General features: G+C 42.9%; 1 protein-coding gene across 1 annotated transcript in view; it reads right to left on the reverse strand.

The window, feature by feature from the left end:
- The window catches only part of LOC137368744 (ADAMTS-like protein 1), an 852,599-nt gene that overhangs the window by 131,247 nt on the left and 700,939 nt on the right, over positions 1-20,413 (reverse strand). Inside the window, exon 16 of the mRNA XM_068028933.1 lies at positions 2,124-2,253. Within this exon, the coding sequence (XP_067885034.1) occupies positions 2,124-2,253 (130 nt within the window). The remainder of the gene's footprint in view (positions 1-2,123; positions 2,254-20,413) is intronic.

A 20,413-nucleotide genomic window follows, 5' to 3' on the forward strand; every position in this document is an offset into this window, starting at 1 on the left:
AAACTTATCTGGTTCACTCCTGTCCTTTAGGGAAAGAAATCTGCTGTCCTTACCTGGTCTGGCCTACATGTGACTCCAGACCCACAGCAATGTGGTTGACCTTTAAATGCCTCTGAAATGGCCACTCAGTTCAAGGGCAAGTAGGGATGGGCAATAAATGCTGGCCTAGCCAGTGACGCCACATCCAATGAATAAAAAAAATCTGAGTCCACTCACTTCACATCTGTATACTAGCCCCGATCTCTCTGTTGCCCCCACCCCCGACAGCACCCCCCCCCCACCCCCCCCGCAACCAATCTCTGTCACTCTGCTGCCATTGGTCAAATGAAATACTATTCCTGTAGCATAGCCAAATGACTGGAAAAATTGAAAGAGTGTTTATGCTTGGAGCTCACCACATGGGAAAGCCAGCTTAAACAAAGAAATCATTTAACTCATCTCCCAACAACATGAGGAAGAAAGAATTAAATGGCCACGGTGCCACCAGAGTTTGGAGATGAGACAAGGAGAAGGGACAAGAGGTTACAGGTCATGAACCAGCCAATTAGAGGCAGATTGAGTAAAAATCACAATTTAAAGTATTACCAAGGCGTCACAAAGTGTTGCTGTTAAGCATGAGAAAATGCCACATAATTATGATCCAAATTCATAAGACAGAAGCAAGTATGAAGTAAGTGTGTGCAGTCAGAAGAGTTTTAATATATTATAGATTTTTCTAAATTACTAAACTATTCTTGTACCTATATTTATGCATTTTATTCCTGAACATTAAGTGGGACTCCTAATAGAGTATGCACCAAAAGACAAAATATTAACAAGATGAAAACATCTTCCTTAATACCCAAATAAATATTTTTGTCAGCATATGGCTAATATCAATAATATTATTAGCATCTCTTTTCATCTTTGCCTCCCTCTGATTTTCTCTCTCATTCTCGAGGTGTGGAGTCACGCTGGAGAGGTTTTGTACCTCATCTACCTCATGCGAGACGTGCTAGTGTTAAAGTACCTTCGCCTTACCAAGCATTACAGCTGAGTTTCCTACCCTTTATTCAACCTCCCCATACAGACACACAGGGCTGGATTTTGTTGAGGTCCTGATGTCGGGATCCGTCACAGGGTTGGGTGGCTGGAAGATTGTACCGCAGCGGCCCGCCACGGAGCCTTGCCGCTGCCAGGATGTTCGGACCTGGCACTCCTGCCGCTGGGTGACGGGACCCGACTTTGAATACGAAAATAAATTAAGGAAATGAATGCATTTATAAATAAAATTGTCAGCGATCTTACCTGCTGCCCGGGATGTTCCAAGTGGCGGCCAGCACTCACGCATCTTCACTTTCTTATTCAGAGAAAGCTGGTGCCACCGAGTTGGGGAAGGGGGGTGCATTAAAATTAAAATGTTGTTTGGGGGGGTAGGGTACGGGGTAAAATGTGCATTAATAGTGTAGGGGAGATGGCGAAGGGGTGACCTCTACACTTTGAACAGTTTCGCAGGGGAAGGTCAAGTCTTGCATATAAGTCTTTTGGGGGGAGGGGGGGGAAGAGTGCAACTATTATCTGTAAGTGTTATTGGGGAGTAAGGGCCGATATTTTTTATTGTGGTATAATGGGGTGGGGGAGTAGTTTTAAATATTTAAATTTAGCAGAAGGCACAGGCAGCTCACGTCGTTGCTGGCGTCACAGAGCCTTCTCCCATGGTGTGATTGGGTGGGGCGGCCCGACCGGCGTATTATCTTGAGCTGTTGCGCAGTAGATCGCGGCGGCATGATGGCAGGCTGCCATTTTTTTTAACCTTCTGCCGCTGCCGGCGGTGGGAGAATAAAATTCAGCCCACATAGTGCTTTCCAAGAGGGATCAATGCTTATTGATCAGGAGCAGGACACTGGCCCATTTTTGCTCTACCTAGCCCTGAGGCATTGACGAGAGTAGCAGCAATCTTACTGTTGCCTCAGTTCAGATCAGGTAACACAGCACAGGTGAGCATTGCACTAGGGATCTTCCTGATCTATATGGCTTAGCACTATTCATAGTGATGCACTGATCAATTAGCCAGCAGAGCAGTTGCTAGTATTTGTTTTAACAGTCAAAAAACAAAACAAGCACATAAAAGAATGTAGGGTTACCTTGGAGGACATGGCACCAAGTTGCAGACTTTAAGGAGTTGTGGGGGACGGCGATTGATGGTGCATAGACTTTCATCTGCTGTCTCTCGAGTTTGTTTATTCAGGCAAACTACAATCGCCTCTTGGACACCTAGATGGAAACCAGAGCATCAAACAACTTTCTGCAAAAGAAGCAAATAAGGCAGGAAGAACTTAAAGAATTAATGACAGAGTTAGATCACTGATCCCAAGCAGATAGTCAAGAGTCTTCAATCAGTGTTTCCTCCACATATCTTAAGTGTCATGCTAGGCCCCCACCTGCCAAGAATGGGCACATTGATTTTGTCATGAACATTGATTTTAAACTGTTACTGGAGTTAAGAGAGGACTTGCTGAAGAGATCAGCCATGGCTGGAAAGGACATTTGCATATTAACAGACAGTGTTTGGAAGGACAAAGCAGTCATTCCCTGACATTCAATCCACAATGGACTTTTGATCAGCAGATGTTGAAAGTGGGGGAGGTCACATTCCAGGTTGACTGCGAAGATGGCTGAATACACAAACGGACATGGTCAAACCAGCTAGTCACATGTCTAACCTGTTGGGCAACTTGAGTTTTTTGAATTTGTACTAACAGTTTGGGCAGAAAGCTGTTTGCTCCTGACTGAGAAGATCTCTCTCCTGTCTGCTCCCATCTCTTTTTCATAATCCTCTGAATCCACTGAAGACACATGAACCCCAAGAGAGAAAAGTCTCCTACAACGAACAAGATTTAAGAAGAATACTGGCCCCCAACGAAAAACAAGATCGACCTACAATCAAGGACTCTACAGTGAGCTCGAAGAACCATAACAAGAACTCTTCAGATATTGCCTCAAACTTTTCCACTTTATTTTTCTTCTGTTCTTTTCTGTCTCTATTTGCATGTGTGTATTGCGTATGCATGCTAACGTGGGTGCGTCGTGTATCCATAGGCGTTAACCAAATTATAGTTTAGGTTTAAGTTTAATAAATTTAAACTTTTCTTCTTTAAACCCGAGAAAGCCTGTTTGTGCTGGTTTCTTTGCCTAATAATTGGAAAGCGGTGAATAAGGATTCACCAAGGGGGAGCTAAAAAAAAACACGGTGTGTTTAAAATTAAACCCTGTTATAATAAGACCAGGTGAAGGCTGAAAGGGATCCCTAGACACCTTTCTCACCTGGTCGTAACATAAGCAATATGATTCAAAGGCATCAAACCCCAAAAGGTACATTTTCAGCATGATTCTCTTTATAACTCCCCTGATCTAACTACCTTTAAATTACCTGTGTTCAGCATTACGTTAGTATGCTGTCTCTTTTGTGTTTTATTTTTAAACAGTGGAGCCAAAATAATTTCCTTAACACAAAAGGCTCACTCACAGATACGGTATTTAGTTTTCCTGGCCTCTTACAATTTCTACATAATAGTTTTTATTCTTATGTTTTTGGCACGATGAAAACACGCATTGTTATGACTGACCGCTCAAGACAAAGCCCCCAATCAAAGTATATAATTCTGATTGTGGTGGGAAAAATGCACTGTTGATTCAGCCCCAACTCTCCACAGATCGCCTAACATATCATTTTAAACTTTACAAATTAAAGAAAACCACAGCCAAATTAACCATCTATTAACCCCCAAATGAGGTGAACCAAACCAGATGTCTTTAGATCAATAAATTAACTGTTTAATTAGAAAAACTAAATTCTTGAACATTCCTGAGATATAAACAACATTTAGAATAGAAAAATTAGTGTCCTTGCAGATTTACGCTCCTGCCGAAGTGGAATCTTCCAATGTGGAACCGTCCCAGGTTGCTTGAAGTCCTCACTGCCGTCTGATGGAAAAAAAAATGTCCAACATCCAAAACTCCAACTCCTCTTTCATCCAGCAATGACCTCAGCTGATCAACAACTCGCAAACACTTCAATGAATCAATTTGGCCTTGAATTTTGAGGGATGAAAAAGTGATCAGTCTAAAATTCACCTTCCTTCAGTTTAAACTATCAGAGAACTCTGTTAGGATCATGCTGGTCCGGCTGTCTGTCTGTGTCTGTATCAAAAGCCAGTTTTTATCTAGTTTTCAAAAAGCAATTGGCAATATTGTATCTTTGTCCTTGTTCTCCGAATGGCTGTATCGCAGGACAACCAGAATGCACTCTTTGAATCACAATCCCTGGAGCTTGTTGTCTTAAAGCAGTATTGATTCTTTTACAGCCTGAAAGGCACATCGCATACTTCCCGTAAAAGAAAAGAAAATTACAGGATCAGAACACCTCCGCCCCTGGCGAAATGAAATGCCATTCCTGAAATGTGTTTCATTACAAAGTGTAAAAAATACAATTTGAAAAAAGAAACGCTAACAATTTTTTCCCCGCATTTACAGATATACAGACTTCTAAAATGGTAAGATTAGTGCAACAAGTTCTATTAGAGCATTTTCGGCTTTAAATTTTTTCAAAGGTTGTCCCAGTTAACCCATTTCAAATTTCCAAGATAGTCTTCCAGTTGTTTCATGTTTTCCTTCCAAGTGCCCCTGTTGTCCATTTCCTCAGCCAGCTAAGAGCACTGGCCACTACTGGGTTCACTATTCTCTGAGAAGTTTCTTGAGTACTCCTTAACCTATGTGGCATCACTTGATACTGGAAAACCATGTCTGGTGTAACAGAAGCTGATTTTTTCTTACCTGGGGTGTCAAAGGAATTTGACAGTATCCCTCCAACACATCTGTCTCTTTAAGACACATGGTGTTGCCCACTCTGTCCATGCAGTCCTTTAAATGAGAACCTGGGTAGGAGTTTGCCTCCTTTACCCCAGTTACTTTTCTAGAGTCAATGCAAGTTTGAGCCGAGCCACCAGGTTTCGGTATCAAGACCACCTAAGAGTTCCAACTGACCTGACTAGGTTCAGCTAAGCTGCCCTTCAGCATGCATTGTACCTCTGCTTCCACTTGGGCCTATCGGTCTGGATCTAAGCAGCAAGGATGTGGTTTTAAAGGAATGGTCCCCCCATTCCCACATCATGTGTGGCTGAGGTTGTACATCCTGGCTCATCCCTACAAGCTTTTTTGAAACATTGTGAAAAACCTGGTTAAGACTTCACACAGCTTTGCCTCTAAGTGTAAAAGCCTATTTAATTTTCCTAGCCATTCTGTATTCGCTAATCGGATAGTTGGAGTTTTAATCCGGGAATTTCCTAGAGAATTTCAGTTCCGATGAAAGGTCACTGGCCTGAAATGTTAACTTTGCTTCTTTCTCTACAGATGCAGCCAGGCCTGCTTAGTATTTCTAGCACTTTTTGGTTTTATTTGAGAATTTCCTAGGCCTGCTTCTGCCTTATCCTCACTATCCTTTTTCTTTTCAAGAGTCTCAATTACCTGACATACCTGTCCTGGCTTATCCTCCTCCCTGCGGTAATATTGTTTGAGCATATTCATGTGACACAACTGGTTCTTCTTCCGGTGATCAGGGGTGTCAATCAAGTAATCTACCTTACCCACTCTTTTGATCACTCTATATGGGTCACTGAACCATGCTTTTAATGGTTTTCCCTGTAATGGTAACAACACTGATACTTCATCCCCTGGTTTTATGGTAGGTTGTGGTTTTCCCACCATTTGACAGGTATGGCATGTCCTACAAAACCGTCTCACATCCTTTGTAAAACCTGACAGTAATAATGTTGGCTTATGCATGATTTGGTCTTCCAAATTCCCCTATGTCCTGTAAAAGGAATGTCGTGTGCTAACCTTAATAATCTTTGTCGATATTTAGGTGTTACCGCTATCTGTTCAAGAACTGTCCAGTCTTCATTGGCAGGTCTATGAGGCGGTGTCCATTTCCTCCTCAAAACCCCGTTTGCCATATAATAGTCTTCCAGAACTCCTTTTGCCTCAACTTCTGACAGCCGTCTGTGCTATTCGGTATATCTCTAGATTAGCTTGCTGTGCTGCAATGATAGACGATCTATTAAACATCTCATTTGGATTATCTAAATCCCCAAATAAGGTTTCTGATCCTTGACTATCTTTTTCTGGTGTCCCTTTTACACGCGCAGGAAATATTCCTGGAACTTGTTCCTGTAATTGCTCTGTTTCCTTAATTTCATTTGGTTCCTCTATAACTATAGAAGAAACTGATACTTTTGATCCAGCTAAATCATTTCCCAGCAGTAGATCAATTCCCTCTACTGGCAAACTGTGGACAACTTCTACAGTTACTATCCCAGATATTAAGTCACTCTTTAGGCATACTTTATACAAAGGTACAGGTATATTGTCCCTGCCAATTACATTAAATAAAACTTTAGTATTCAAGGCGCTATCTGGTGGAAACGTTATATCTTTCCTCAGCAAGAGTGTTTGGGTTGCTCCTGTGTCCCTGAGTATAATGACAGGTTTTCCTGCCTCACTTACAGGATATGGAGTTACTCTCCCCTTTGACAGAAATTCATTATAACTCTCAGATATTTTATTCTTAACTGCTACACTCCTTTTAGTATTAGTATCTGATTTCATAGCTGTCAGTAAAGCTATAGCCTGGACTGCTGTACTCTCAGTCAGAGTCTTTTCCTCTGCACTAACTTTGCGAACCCCAACAAGTCCTATGGGTTTACATCGCAATTTCCAGCACTCTGAATGAAGATGACCCGTTTTGTTGCAATGATAATACTTTGGCTTGCGAACCTCACTTCTATCCTCAGGACCTTCCTTTCTGACCTGAAGAGGTGATCTTTGGACATTCCCAGTTGTTCCTTCTTGTCCCCAGCTACTTGCCTTCCTTTCACTCTCCCACTTTCTATCCTTCTCGGGTTTATGGGGGTGATGGACAAAATAGGATGGCTTATTCACAAGCTCAAAATCAACAGCAATTTCTGCAACTTGCCTAGCTTTCAAAACTTTCAGGTTATCTATATGAGTTCTCATTACTGAAGGAATGGAGTTTTTAAACTCTTCTAAGAATCAATTCTCGAAGGTTCTCATCTGTGGTTTCTATCTTTAATGCCTGTATCCAATAGTCAAAAGTAATTTTCTTCACCCTCCCAAATATGTCTGCCTAGCCAATCTCCGTAAGTTCCTAAACTTCAGGGACGAACTCAGACGCAGCGAGAATAGCCTTTTTTGCCATCTCAATCTGCAGAAGCCTCTTCAGGAAGCATGACATTTTTTATTTAGAGATACAGCACTGAAACAGGCCCTTCAGCCCACTGAGTCTGTGTCGACCAAGAACCACCCATTTATACTAACCCTACAGTAATCCCATATGTCCTACCACCTACCTACACTAGGGGCAATTTACAATGGCCAATTTATCTATCACCTGCAAGTCTTTGGCAGTGAGAGGAAACCAGAGCACCCGGCGAAAACCCACGCAGTCACAGGGAGAACTTGCAAACTCCGCACAGGCAGTACCCAGAATTGAACCCAGGTCCCTGGAGCTGTGAGGCTGCAGTGCTAACCACTGCACCACTGTAAGCTTCATGAGCTCTGCTTACCAACCTGCCCTGCATAAGCAGTGTCTAGCTTTCTTTTGCCCATTTCTTCTGTTTGGCAATTTTTTCAAAAGATATGAAAAATGCCTCTACATCCTTTTCCTCGAACTTGGGCAGAGCCTGTATAAATTTAAACAACTTTTCGCTGGGTCCTGATCTTCCTGACTCAAATCAAATTTTCCCTGGATTCAAGACTACCCTTTTGTCTTAGTTCCATCTCTTTTAACATAAATTCCTTCTCTTCTCTTTCACTTTCTTTCTGAAATGCTCTCTCTTTCTCCCTTTCCTCTTTTTCCAATTCAAGTTTTCTTATTGCTATTGCTGATTCTTTCTCTATTTCAAGTTTTTTCATTTCTAACTGAATCCTAGCCAATACCACTGTATTACTCTCGGACCTACTATCTTCTTGTTTCTCGTATTACCCCTCATCATCATCATCATTATCATCACTGCCGTCCGATGGAAAAAAAATGTCCAACATCCAAGACTCCAACTCCTCTTTCATCTAGCAATGACCTCAGACAATCAACAACTTGTAAATACTTCAATTAATCAATTTGGCTTTGGAATTTTGAGGAATGAAAAAGTGATCAGTCTAAAATTCACCTTCCTTCAGTTTAAACTATCAGAGAATTCTGTTAGGTTCATGCTGGTCCGGTTGTCTGTCTGCGTCTGTATAAAAAGCCAGTTTTTAGCTAGTTTTCAAAAAGCAATCGGCAACATTGTATCTCTGTCCTTGTTCTTCAAATGGCTGTATCCCAGGGCAACCAGAATGCACTCTTTGACTCACAGTCCCTGGAGCTTGTTGCCTTAAAGCAGTACTGATCCTTTTACTGCCATAAAGGCATATCGCATACTTCCCAGAAAAGAAAAATAAACTACAGGATTATAACAGCATGCAGAGTATTTTCAAGCTTGTCAACTTGGATGATGTGAGTTATGCAATTGCCGATGAGCAACCTTTTGTTGTTCAGATAATGTGTTCATGTTTAGTTCATCATTCACTTCCTTGTATTTATGTATTGACTGTTGCAGCAACTCATTGCTCCTTTATTTTTTTTAATACTTCATTTTATATTCATGGCGGACCCTCGCTGCTCAGCAACAGGAGCCAACTTTAAATATTTAAATAAAGGAAATGAATACATTCAAATACCATTCACCACGATCTTACCGGCTGTCTAGGACCTTCTGTGCAATGGGCACACAAGAACACAAGAAATAGGAGTAGGAGTAGACCATATGGCCTATCGAGCCTGCTCCGCCATTCGATACTATCATGGCTGATCTTTGGCTTCAACTTCACTTTCCCGCCCGCTTACCATACCCCTTGATTCCCTGAGAGACCATCTGCCTATCCCAGACTTAAATATATTCAATGATGGAGCAACCACAACCCGCTGGGGTAGAGAATTGCAAAAATTCACAACACTTTGAGCGAAATAATTTCTCCTCACCTCAGTCCTAAATGATCGGCCCCTTATCCTGAGACTGTGCCCCCGTGTTTTAGATTCCCCAACCAGCAGAAATAATCTCTCAGCGTCTACCCTATCTAGCCCCTTTAGAATTTTACATGTTTCAATGAGATCACCTCTCATTCTTCTAAACACCAGAGAATACAAGCCCAATTTACTTAGTTTTTTTAAATTTCCAAAATATACTTTATTCATAAAAATCTGTAAAAATTACATTGCCAAACAGTTTCAAACAGCACCAAAAAATACAAACATTGCAAAGGAGATCAGTTTCCTTCAATACAATCATGAGTTGCCTCACAACCCTTCCATTTCATTTGTCATGCCATTAACATTTTTACATTTTACAGCAAATGAAAATTTTTCCGATACAGTTCGAGGGGTTTCCCATGGATCCAGCCCCTCAGTTCAGCTTGGTGGGGGGACCTTACACTGTGGTCTTTCCCCATTGAGCCTTTGCTGCGGCTGCACCAAGCTTTAGTGCGTCCCTCAGCACGTAGTCCTGGACCTTGGAATGTGCCAGTCTGCAACATTCGGTCTTGGACAACTCTTTGCGCTGGAAGACCAGCAAGTTTCGGGCAGACCAAAGGGCGTCTTTTACCGAATTGATAGTCCTCCAGCAGCAGTTGATGTTTCTCTCGGTGTGCGTCCCTGGGAACAGCCCGTAGAGCACAGACTCCTGTGTTACAGAGCTGCTTGGGATGAACCTCGACAAAAACCACTGCATCTCTTTCCACACCTGCTTTGCAAAGACACATTCCAGGAGGAGGTGGGCAACCGTCTCTTCCCCACCACAGCCACCGCGGGGGCATTGCGCGGAGGGGGCGAGACTTCGGGCGTGCAGGAAGGATCTGACGGGGAGGGCTCTTCTTCACCACCAGCCAAGCTACATCTTGGTGCTTGTTTGAAAGTTCTGGTGATGAGGCATTCCGTCAAATGACTTTGGCAGTCTGCTCGGGGAACCATCCGACAGGATCCACCATCTCCTTTTCCCGTAGGGCCTGAGGACATTCCGTGCAGACCACTGCCTGATGGATCAGTGGTCAAAGGTGTTTTCCCGCAGAAACTGCTCCACGAAAGATAGGTGGTACAGCACAGTCCAACTGCATGGAGCGTTCCGCGGCAATGTGACCAGGCCCATCCTTCGCAACACCGGGGACAGATAGAACCTCAGCACGTAGTGACACTTGGAGTTTGCGTACTGGAGGTCTACACACAGCTTGATGCAGCCGCACACGAAGGTGGTCATCAGGATGAGGGCCACGTTGGGTACGTTTTTCCCGCCCTTATCCAGAGGTTTGAACATCGTGTCCCTCCGGACCCGGTCCATTTTAGATCCCCAGATGAAGCGGAAAATGGCTCGGGTGACCGCCACAGCGCAGGAGTGGGGTATGGGCCAGACCTGCGCCACATACAGCAACAACGTGAGTGCCTCGCACCTGATGACCAGGTTCTTACCCACAATAGAGAGAGATCGCTGCCCCCACATGATCAAATTTTGTTGTACCTTGGCTACTCGCTCCTCCCAGGTTTTGGTGCACGCCCCTCTCATCATAGGACAACCCCCTCATCCTAGGGACCAATCTAGTGAACCTTCACTGCACTGCCTCCAATGCAAGTATATCCTTTCTTAAATGTGGAGACCAAAACCGCGCACAGTATTCCAGATGTGATCTTACCAAAACCCTGTATAATCTGTAAAGCAAAACTTCCTTATTCCTGTACTCCAATCCCCTTGCAATAAAGGCCAATATGCCATTTGCCTTCCTAATTGCTTGTTGTACCTGCATGTTAACTTTCTGTATTCCTTGTACAAGCACACTCAAGTTTCTTTGAACATCAACACTTACAAGTTGCACACATTTTAAAAAGTATTCTGCTTTTCTATTCTTACGACCAAAGTGCATAACTTCACACTTCCCTACATTATGCTCCATCTGCCATTTTGTTGCCCACTCACTTAACCTGTCTATATCTCTTTGCAGTCTCTCTATTTCCTCCCCACAGCTTACCTTTCCACCTACCTTTGTACATCAGCAAACTTATATACATTACTCTCTGTCTCTTCATCTAAGTCATTAATATAGATTGTAAATAGCTGAGGCCCCAGCATTGATCCTTGCGGCACTCTACTATTTACTGCCTGCCAACTTGAAAATGACGCGTTTATGCCCAGTTGTTGCTTCCTGACCGTTAATCAATCATCTATCCATGTTAGTATATTATCCCCAACTCCATGAGCCCTTATCTTGTCAATTAACCTTTTGTTTGGCACCTTATCGAATGCCTTTTGGAAATCCAGGTATACTACATCTACTGGTTCCCATTTTTCCACCCTACTACTTAGACCCTCAAAAAGCTCTAATAAATGTGTCAAACAGGATTTCCCTTTAGTAAAACCATGTTGACTTGGTCTAATCATACTGTGCTTTGATTAGTGCATTGTTAAGACTTCCTTAATAACAGCTTCCAGCATTTTCCCAACGACTGATGTTAGGCTAACTGGCCTGTAAGTCCCTGTTTTCTCTCTCCCTACTTTCTGAAAAGCGGTGTAACATTTGCCAACTTCCAATCTGATGGGGCCGTTCCCGAACCTAAGGAATTTTGGAAAATCATAGCTAGTGCATCTACTATATCTGCAGCTCTCTCTTTTAGAACTCTAGGATGTAGGCCATCAGGTCCTGGAGATTTGTCAGATTTTAGTCCCTGAAGTTTTTCCAATACTTTTTCTCTGCTGATATGTATTTCCTTAATTTCCTCACTCTTTATAGCCCCTAGGTTACTTCCTATTTCTGATATGGAACTTGTGTCTCCTACTGTGAAGACAGACACAAAATATTTGTTCAATGCCTCTGCCATTTCCTCATTCCCCATGATAATTTCTCCTGTCTCTGCTTCCAAGGAACCAATGTTTACTTTAGCTACTGTCTTCCTGTTGAGATACCGATAAAAGCTCTTACAATCTGTTTTTATGTTACTGGCTAGTTTACTCTCATATTCTATTCTTTTCTTTTTTATCAACTTTTTGGTGGCTCTTTGCTGATTTATAAAACACTCCCAATCCTCAGACTTGCTACTCTTTTTTGAAACATTGTAAGTCTTTAATATATATTAAATAATATTAAAATTAAATATAATAATATATTACCCTTAACTTCCTGAGTGAGCCATGGATGGGTCTTTTTGGCTGAGTTTTTGTTTTTCAAAGAAATATATTTTTGTTGAACATTTTTAATTGTTTCTTTAAAGGTTTCCCACTGTTCATTTACCGCCATACTTTTTAGTCTATTTACCCAATTTATCTTAGCCAGTTCTCCCCTCATGCCTACGTAATTGGCTTTGTTTAAGTTTAAGATTCTTGTTTGTGATTGGAGCACGTCACTTTCAAACTTAACATGGAATTCAATAGGAACATAGGAGCAGAAATAGGCCATTCAGCCCTTTCAGCCTGCTCCGCCATTCCAGATCATAGCTGATCGTCTACCTCAACACCATATTCCCGCACTAACCCCATATCCCTTGATGTCATTAGCAACTAGAAATCTATCGATCTCTGTCTTGAACTTAATCATTGACTGAGCTTGCACCAACCTCTGGGGCAGAGAATTCATGAACATTGATTTTAAACTGTTACTGGAGTTAAGAGAGGACTTGCTGAAGAGATCAGCCATGGCTCGTAAGACCTTCCTTCCATACCAGGCAACATCCTAGTAAATCTCCTCTGCACCCTTTCCAAAGCTTCCACATCCTTCCTATAATGCGGTGACCAGAACTGCACGCAATACTCAAGGTGCGGCCTCACCAGAGTTTTGTACAGCTGCATCATGACCTCGTGGCTCCGAAACTCGATCCCCCTACTAATAAAAGCTAACACACCATATGCCTTCTTAACAGTCCTATTAACCTGGGTAGCAACTTTCAGGGATTTATGTACCTGGACACCAAGATCTCTCTGCTCATCTACACTACCAAGAATCTTCCCATTAGCCCAGTACTCTGCATTGCTGTTACTCCTTCCAAAGTGAATCACCTCACACTTCTCCGCATTAAACTCCATTTGCCATCTCTCAGCCCAGCTCTGCAGCCTATCTATGTCCCTCTGTACCCTACAACACCCTTCGACACTATCCACAACTCCACCGACCTTCGTGTCATCCGCAAATTTACTAACCCACCCTTCTACACCCTCATCCAGGTCATTTATAAAAATGACAAACAGCAGTGGCCCCAAAACAGAACCTTGCGGTACACCACTAGTAACTAAACTCCAGGATGAACATTTGCCATCAACCACCACCCTCTGTCTTCTTTCAGCTAGCCAATTTCTGATCCAAAGCTCTAAATCACCTTCAACCCCATACTTCCGTATTTTCTGCAATAGCCTACCGTGGGGAACCTTATCAAACGCCTTACTGAAATCCATATACACCACATCCACGGCTTTACCCTCATCCACCTGTTTTGTCACCTTCTCGAAAAACTCAATAAGGTTTGTGAGGCACGACCTACCTTTCACAAAACCGTGCTGACTATCGCAAATGAACTTATTCTTTTCAAGATGATTATAAATCCTATCTCTTATAACCCTTTCCAACATTTTACCCACAACCGAAGTAAGGCTCACAGGTCTATAATTATCAGGGCTGTCTCTACTCCCCTTCTTGAACAAGGGGACAACATTTGCTATCCTCCAGTCCTCCGGCACTACTCCTGTCGACAATGACGACATAAAGATCAACAACAACGGCTCTGCAATCTCCTCCCTGGCTTCCCAGAGAATCCTAGGATAAATCCCATCTGGCCCAGGGGACTTATCTATTTTCACTCTTTCCAAAATTGCTAACACCTCCTCCTTGTGAATCTCAATCCCATCTAGCCTAGTAGGCTGTATCTCAGTAATCTCCTCGGCAACATTTTCTTTCTCTACTGTAAATACTGACGAAAAATATTCATTTAACGCTTCCCCTATCTCCTCTGATTCCGCACACAACTTCCCACTACTATCCTTGATTGGCCCTGTTCTAACTCTTATCATTCTTTTATTCCTGATATACCTATAGAAAGCCTTAGGGTTTTCTTTGATCCTATCCGCCAATGACTTCTCGTGTCCTCTCCTTGCTCTTCTTAGCCCTCCCTTTAGATCCTTCCTGGCTAGCTTGTAACTCTCAAGCGCCCTAACTGAGCCTTCACGTCTCATCCTAACATAAGCCGCCCTCTTCCTCTTGACAAGCGCTTCAACTTCTTGAGTAAACCACGGCTCCCTCGCTCGACAACTTCCTCCCTGCCTGACAGGTACATACTTATCAAGGACACGCATTAGCTGCTCCTTGAATAAGCTCCACATTTCGTTTGTGCCCATCCCCTGCAGTTTCCTTCCCCATCCTACACATCCTAAGTCTTGCCTAATCGCGTCATAATTTCCTTTCCCCCAGCTATAGTTCTTGCCCTGCGGTATATACCTGTCCCTGCCCATCGCTAAGGTAAACCTAACCGAATTGTGATCACTATCGCCAAAGTGCTCACCTACATCTAAATCGAACACCTGGCCGGGTTCATTACCCAGTACCAAATCCAATGTGGCATCGCCCCTGGTTGGCCTGTCCACATACTGTGTCAGAAAACCCTCCTGCACACACTGGACAAAAACAGACCCATCTAAAGTACTCGAACTATAGTATTTCCAGTCAATATTTGGAAAGTTAAAGTCCCCCATAACCACTACCCTGTTACTCTCGCTCCTGTCGAGAATCATCTTCGCTATCCTTTCCTCTACATCTCTGGAACTATTCGGAGGTCTATAGAAAACTCCCAACAGGGTGACCTCTCCTCTCCTGTTTCTAACCTCGGCCCATACTACCTCAGTAGACGAGTCCTCAAATGTCCTTTCTGCCGCTGTAATACTTTCCTTGATTAACAATGCCACACCCCCCCCTCTTTTACCCTCTTCTCTGTTCTTACTGAAACATCTAAATCCCGGAACCTGCAACATCCATTCCTGCCCCTGCTCTACCCATGTCTCTGAAATGGCCACAACATCAGGATCCCAGGTACCAACCCATGCTGCAAGCTCACCCACCTTATTCCGGATGCTCCTGGCGTTGAAGTAGACACACTTTAAACCAAGTTCTTGCTTGCCAGTGCCCTCTTGCGTCCCTGTAACCTTATCCCCTACCTCACTACTCTCAACAGCCTGTACACTGGAACTACGATTTAGGTTCCCATTCCCCTGCTGATTTAGTTTAAACCCCCCTGAAGAGCACTAACAAATCTCCCCCCCAGGATATTGGTACCCCTCTGGTTCAGGTGAAGACCATCCTGTTTGTAGAGGTCCCACCTACCCCAGAAAGAGCCCCAATTATCCAGGAAACCAAAACCCTCCCTCCTACACCATCCCTGCAGCCACGTGTTCAACTCCTCTCTCTCCCTATTCCTCTCTTCGCTAGCACGTGGCACGGGCAACAACCCAGAGATAACAACTCTGGTTGTTCTCGCTCTAAGCTTCCACCCTAGCTCCCTGAATTTCTGCCTTAAATCCCCATCTCTCTTCCTACCTATGTCGTTGGTGCCTATGTGGACCACGACTTGGGGGTGCTCCCCCTCCCCCTTAAGGATCCCAAAAACACGATCAGAGACATCACGTACCCTGGCACCTGGGAGGCAACACACCAACCGTGAGTCTCTCTTGTTCCCACAGAACCTCCTATCTGTTCCCCTAACTATGGAGTCCCCAATGACTAATGCTCTGCTCCTCTTCCCCTTTCCCTTCTGAGCAACAGGCACCACTGCAGATTTTGTAGAATTTTGAAAGATGTTCACCAATACATCCACTATCTCCGTAGCCATCTCTTTCGACACTCTAGGGTGAAGATCATTGGGTCCTGGGGATTTGTCAACTTTCTGTCCCATTAATTTCTCCAGTACTACTTTTTTACTAATTCTGATTTCTTTTAGTTCCTCATTCTCACTAGACCCTTGGATCTCAATTATTTAAGGGAAACTTCTTGTATCTTGCTCTGTGAAGACAGACACAAAGTAATTATTTACCTTCTCTGCCATTTCTCTATTTCCCATAATAAATTCTCCTGTCTCTGCCTGTAGTGGGCCCACATTTGTCTTCGCTATTTTTTTCCTTTTTACATACCTATAGAAGCTTTTACAATCCATATTTATATTTCTTGCTAGTTTACAATCATATTCTATTCTCTCTTTCTTTATCAATTTCTTGGTCCCCCTTTGCTGGATTCTAAAACTCTCCCAATCCTCCAGCTTACGACATTTTTTGGTAACTTTTTAAGCCTCCCCCTTTGATCTAATACTATCTTTAACTTCCTTTGTTAGCCATGGCTGACTTGCTTTCTCTATTGGCTTCTTTTGCCTTGAAGCATTGTATGATTTTTGAATACCATGCATTAATTCTTTAAATATTAGCCATTGCCTATCTACCATCAAACCTTTTAATGTATTTTTCCAATCTACCATGGCCAACTTGCTCCTCATACCTTCATAATTGCCCTTGTTTAGATTTAAGACCCAAGTTTTGGATTGAACTACATCTTTTTCAAACTTAATGGAAAATTCTATCATACTATGGTCACTTTTCCCTAAAGGTTCTTTTGCCACCAGATTATTAGCCCTTTCTCATTGCATAATACTAGATCCAAAATAGCCTGTTCCCTAGTTGGTTCCTCAACATATTGCTCCAGAAAACCATCTCAGACACATTCCAGGAATTCTTCTTCCACAGCACTGGTGCTTATTAGATTTCCCCAGACTGAAGTCACTCATGATTACTGAATTGCCCTTGCGTCATGCACTTCTAATTTCCTGATTTATATCAAGCCCTACGTTTCCACTACTGTTTGGTGGCCTATAAACTTCTCCTACCAATAATTGTTGCCCCTTGCTATTTCTTGGTTCCACCCAAACAGATTCTACATCCTGTTCTTACAATCAAAGATCCTCTCTCACTAATGCACTGACCCCATCCCTTATTATCAGCACTATCCTACCTCCTTTTCCTTTCTGCCTGTCCCTCCTAAATGTCAAATATTCTTTAATATTCAGTTCCCAGTCTTGGTCACCCTACAGCCATGTCTCCACAATGGCAATTAAACCATACCTGTTTACTTCTACTTATGCCATCAACTCACCTACCTTCCTGCGAATGCGACGTGCATTCAGACAGAGTGCCTTTAAGTCTGCCTTTTTAACACTATTGGGTATTTTGACCCTGATTAGTTCTAGTATTTGTTTCTGCTGCTTTCCACTTTTTCTACTTCCCATAACCAGCTTTGTTTTTCTCCTACCTGAATTCCTTCACAGATTCCCAACCCTCCCGACAAGCTAGTTTAAACCCTCCACAACAGGACTAATAAATCTCCCTGCCAGGATATTAGTCCCGCTCCTGTTAAGGTGTAGCCCATCCATCTTGTACAGATGCCATCTGTCCCAGAACCAGTCCCAAATGCCCTAGGAATCTAAAGGCATCCCTCCTACACCATTTTTCTAGCCACGTGTGCATTCGCTCAATCTTCCTATTTCTATACTCACTAGCATGTGGTACTGGGAGTAATCCTGAGATTACTGCCTTCAATGTCCTGCTTTTCAATCTCCTTCCTAGCTCCCTAAATTCTGCTTTCAGGACCTCACCCCTCTTTCTACCTATGTCGTTGGTGCCAATGTGGACCACGACTTCTGGCTGTTCACCCTCCCCCGAAAGGATATCCTCCAGCAGTACTGTGACATCCTTGACTCTGGCACCAGGCAGGCAACATACCGTCCTGGAGTCACGACTATAGCCACAGGAACCTGTCTGTTCCCCTAACTATCAAATCGCCTACCACTATTGCCCTTCCACTCTTCTTCCCCCCAACCTGTGCAGCTGAGCCACTTGTGGTGCCAGAAACTTGGCTCCTGCTACATTCCAAGTGTCCAGGAGGCTGTGTTGCCTGTCAGGGTTTGGGACATCTGCTCAGGGCTGGAGAAGAACTTACAGTGGGAGGGGAAGGATCCAGTTGTTGTGGTCCATGTAGGTAACAACGACACAAGCAGGACAAAGAAAGAGGTTCTGCATAGTCAGTATGAGGAACTAGGCACCAAATTAAGAAGCAGAACCTCAAAGGTAATAATCTCTAGATTATTACCTGAGTCACATGCAAATTGCAGTAGGACAAATAAGATTAGAGAAATGAATGCCTGGCTCAAAGACTGGTGTGGTAGAAGTGGATTCCGGTTTGTAGGGCACTGGCACCAGTACTGGGAAAAGTGGGGGCTGTACCGTTGGGACTGTCTACACCTGAACTGTGCCGGGACTGGTGTTCTAGCAAGTCATATAACTAGGGAAGTGTTTTAAACTAAACAGCAGGGGCAAGGGATCAAATTTGAGAGAATGTGGTAAATCAAAGAGTACAGACAAGGCAACGGAAAAAGGTATTAATATGGGAAAAGATAAACAGACCATGACAGAAAGGGACAGTGATTACAAATCTAAAAGTAACTCAGCAGACAAAGCTAGCAGTTACAAAAATAATAAAGGAACAAAACTAAAGGCTCTGTATCTGAATGCACATAGCATTCAAAACAAAACAGATGAACTGATATCAAATAGAAATGATCTGATCTGTTGATCTGATAGCCATTACAGAGGCATGGCTGCAGGATGGTGTAGATTGGGACCTGAATATTGAAGGGTGCATGACATTTAGAAAGGAGAGGAACTAGGAAAAGGTGGAGGGGTGGCTCTGTTAACCAATTATGGTATTAACACAATAGAGAGGGATGACCTAAGTTCAGGAAACCAGGATGTAGAAGCACTTTGGGTCAAGATGAGAAATGATAAAGGTGAGAAGTCACTTGTGAGAATGGTGTACAGGCCCCCTAACAGAAACTACACAGTAGGACAGGTTATATAGGAAGAAATAATGAGCTTGTCAGAAAGGTACAGTGATAATCATGGGGGATTTTAATTTACATGTAGATTGGAAAAATCAGATGGGCAAAGGTAGCCTGGATGAGGAGTTCATAGCATGTTTTCGGGATAGTTTCTTAGAACAGCATGTTCTGGAGCCAGCCAGAGAGCAGGCTATACTAGACCTAGTATTGTGCAACGGCCGCGAGATAGGATTACTTAATGAACTCATAGTGAAGGCGCCTGAGACAGCAGCGATCACTATATGATTGAATTTTACATTCAGTTTGAGAGAGAGAAGAGTGGGTCTAAGACTAATATTTTAAACATAAATAAGGGCAAATATGAGGGCATGAAATCAGAGCTAGCAAAAGTGAACTGGCAAAGTAGATTAAGGGATAGGTCAATAGAGATGCAGTGGCAGACATTTAAGATGAATTTCAGAATACACAGAATAGATACATTCCAATGAGAAAGAAAAATTCCAAGGGGGAGGACCCACCATTCGTTGTTAACTAAAAAAGTTAACGATAGTATCAAACTTAAAGAAAAAGCATATAATTGCGCAAAGATGGGTGGCAGGTCAGAAGATTGGACAGAATAAAAAAATCAGTAAAAAACAACTAAAAGATTAATAAGGAGGGAAAAATTAGAGTACGAGAGAATGCTGGCGAGAAATATAAAGACAGATAGTAAGAGTTTCTATAGATATTTTAAAAAGAAAAAAGACTTAACAAAGTGAGCATTAGTCCTATAGAAAGTGAGTCTGGGGAATTAATAAGGGAAAATAAGGAAATGGAAGATGAATTGAACAAGTATTTTGCATCAGTCTTCACCACAGAGGATACAAGTAACATCCCAGAAATAGTTGTAAATCAGAAAATGGAGGTGTGGGAAGAATGCAAGAAAATTATAATCACCAGGGAAGCGGTACTGAGCAAATTGTTGGAGCTGCGGACTGACAAGTCCCCGGGTCCTGGTGGACTTCACCCTAGGGTGTTAAAAGAAATGGCTAGTGAGATAGTTAATGAGTTGGTTTTGATTTTCCAAAATTCCCTAGATTCGGGAAAGGTTCCATTAGATTGGAAATAGCCAATGCAACTCCTTTATTCAAAAAGGGAGGGAGACAGAAAGCAGGAAACTACAGGCCAGTTAGCTAAACATCTTGCGGAAAATGCAGAAAGCTATTATTAAAGACATTATAGCAGGGCACTTAGAAAAATTCAAGGTAATCAGGCAGAGTCAACATGGTTTATTTAAACTTGTTTTGTGGGATGTAGGCATCGCTGGCTAGGCCAGCATCTACTGCCCATCCGTAATTGCCCTTGAACTGAGTGACTTACTGGGCGACTTCAGAGGGCATTTTAAGAGTCAACAACTTTGCTGTGGGTCTGGAGTCACATGTAGGCCAGACC

The sequence above is a fragment of the Heterodontus francisci genome, chromosome 4 (assembly GCF_036365525.1).
Source record: "Heterodontus francisci isolate sHetFra1 chromosome 4, sHetFra1.hap1, whole genome shotgun sequence".
Taxonomy (NCBI): Eukaryota; Metazoa; Chordata; class Chondrichthyes; order Heterodontiformes; family Heterodontidae; genus Heterodontus; species Heterodontus francisci.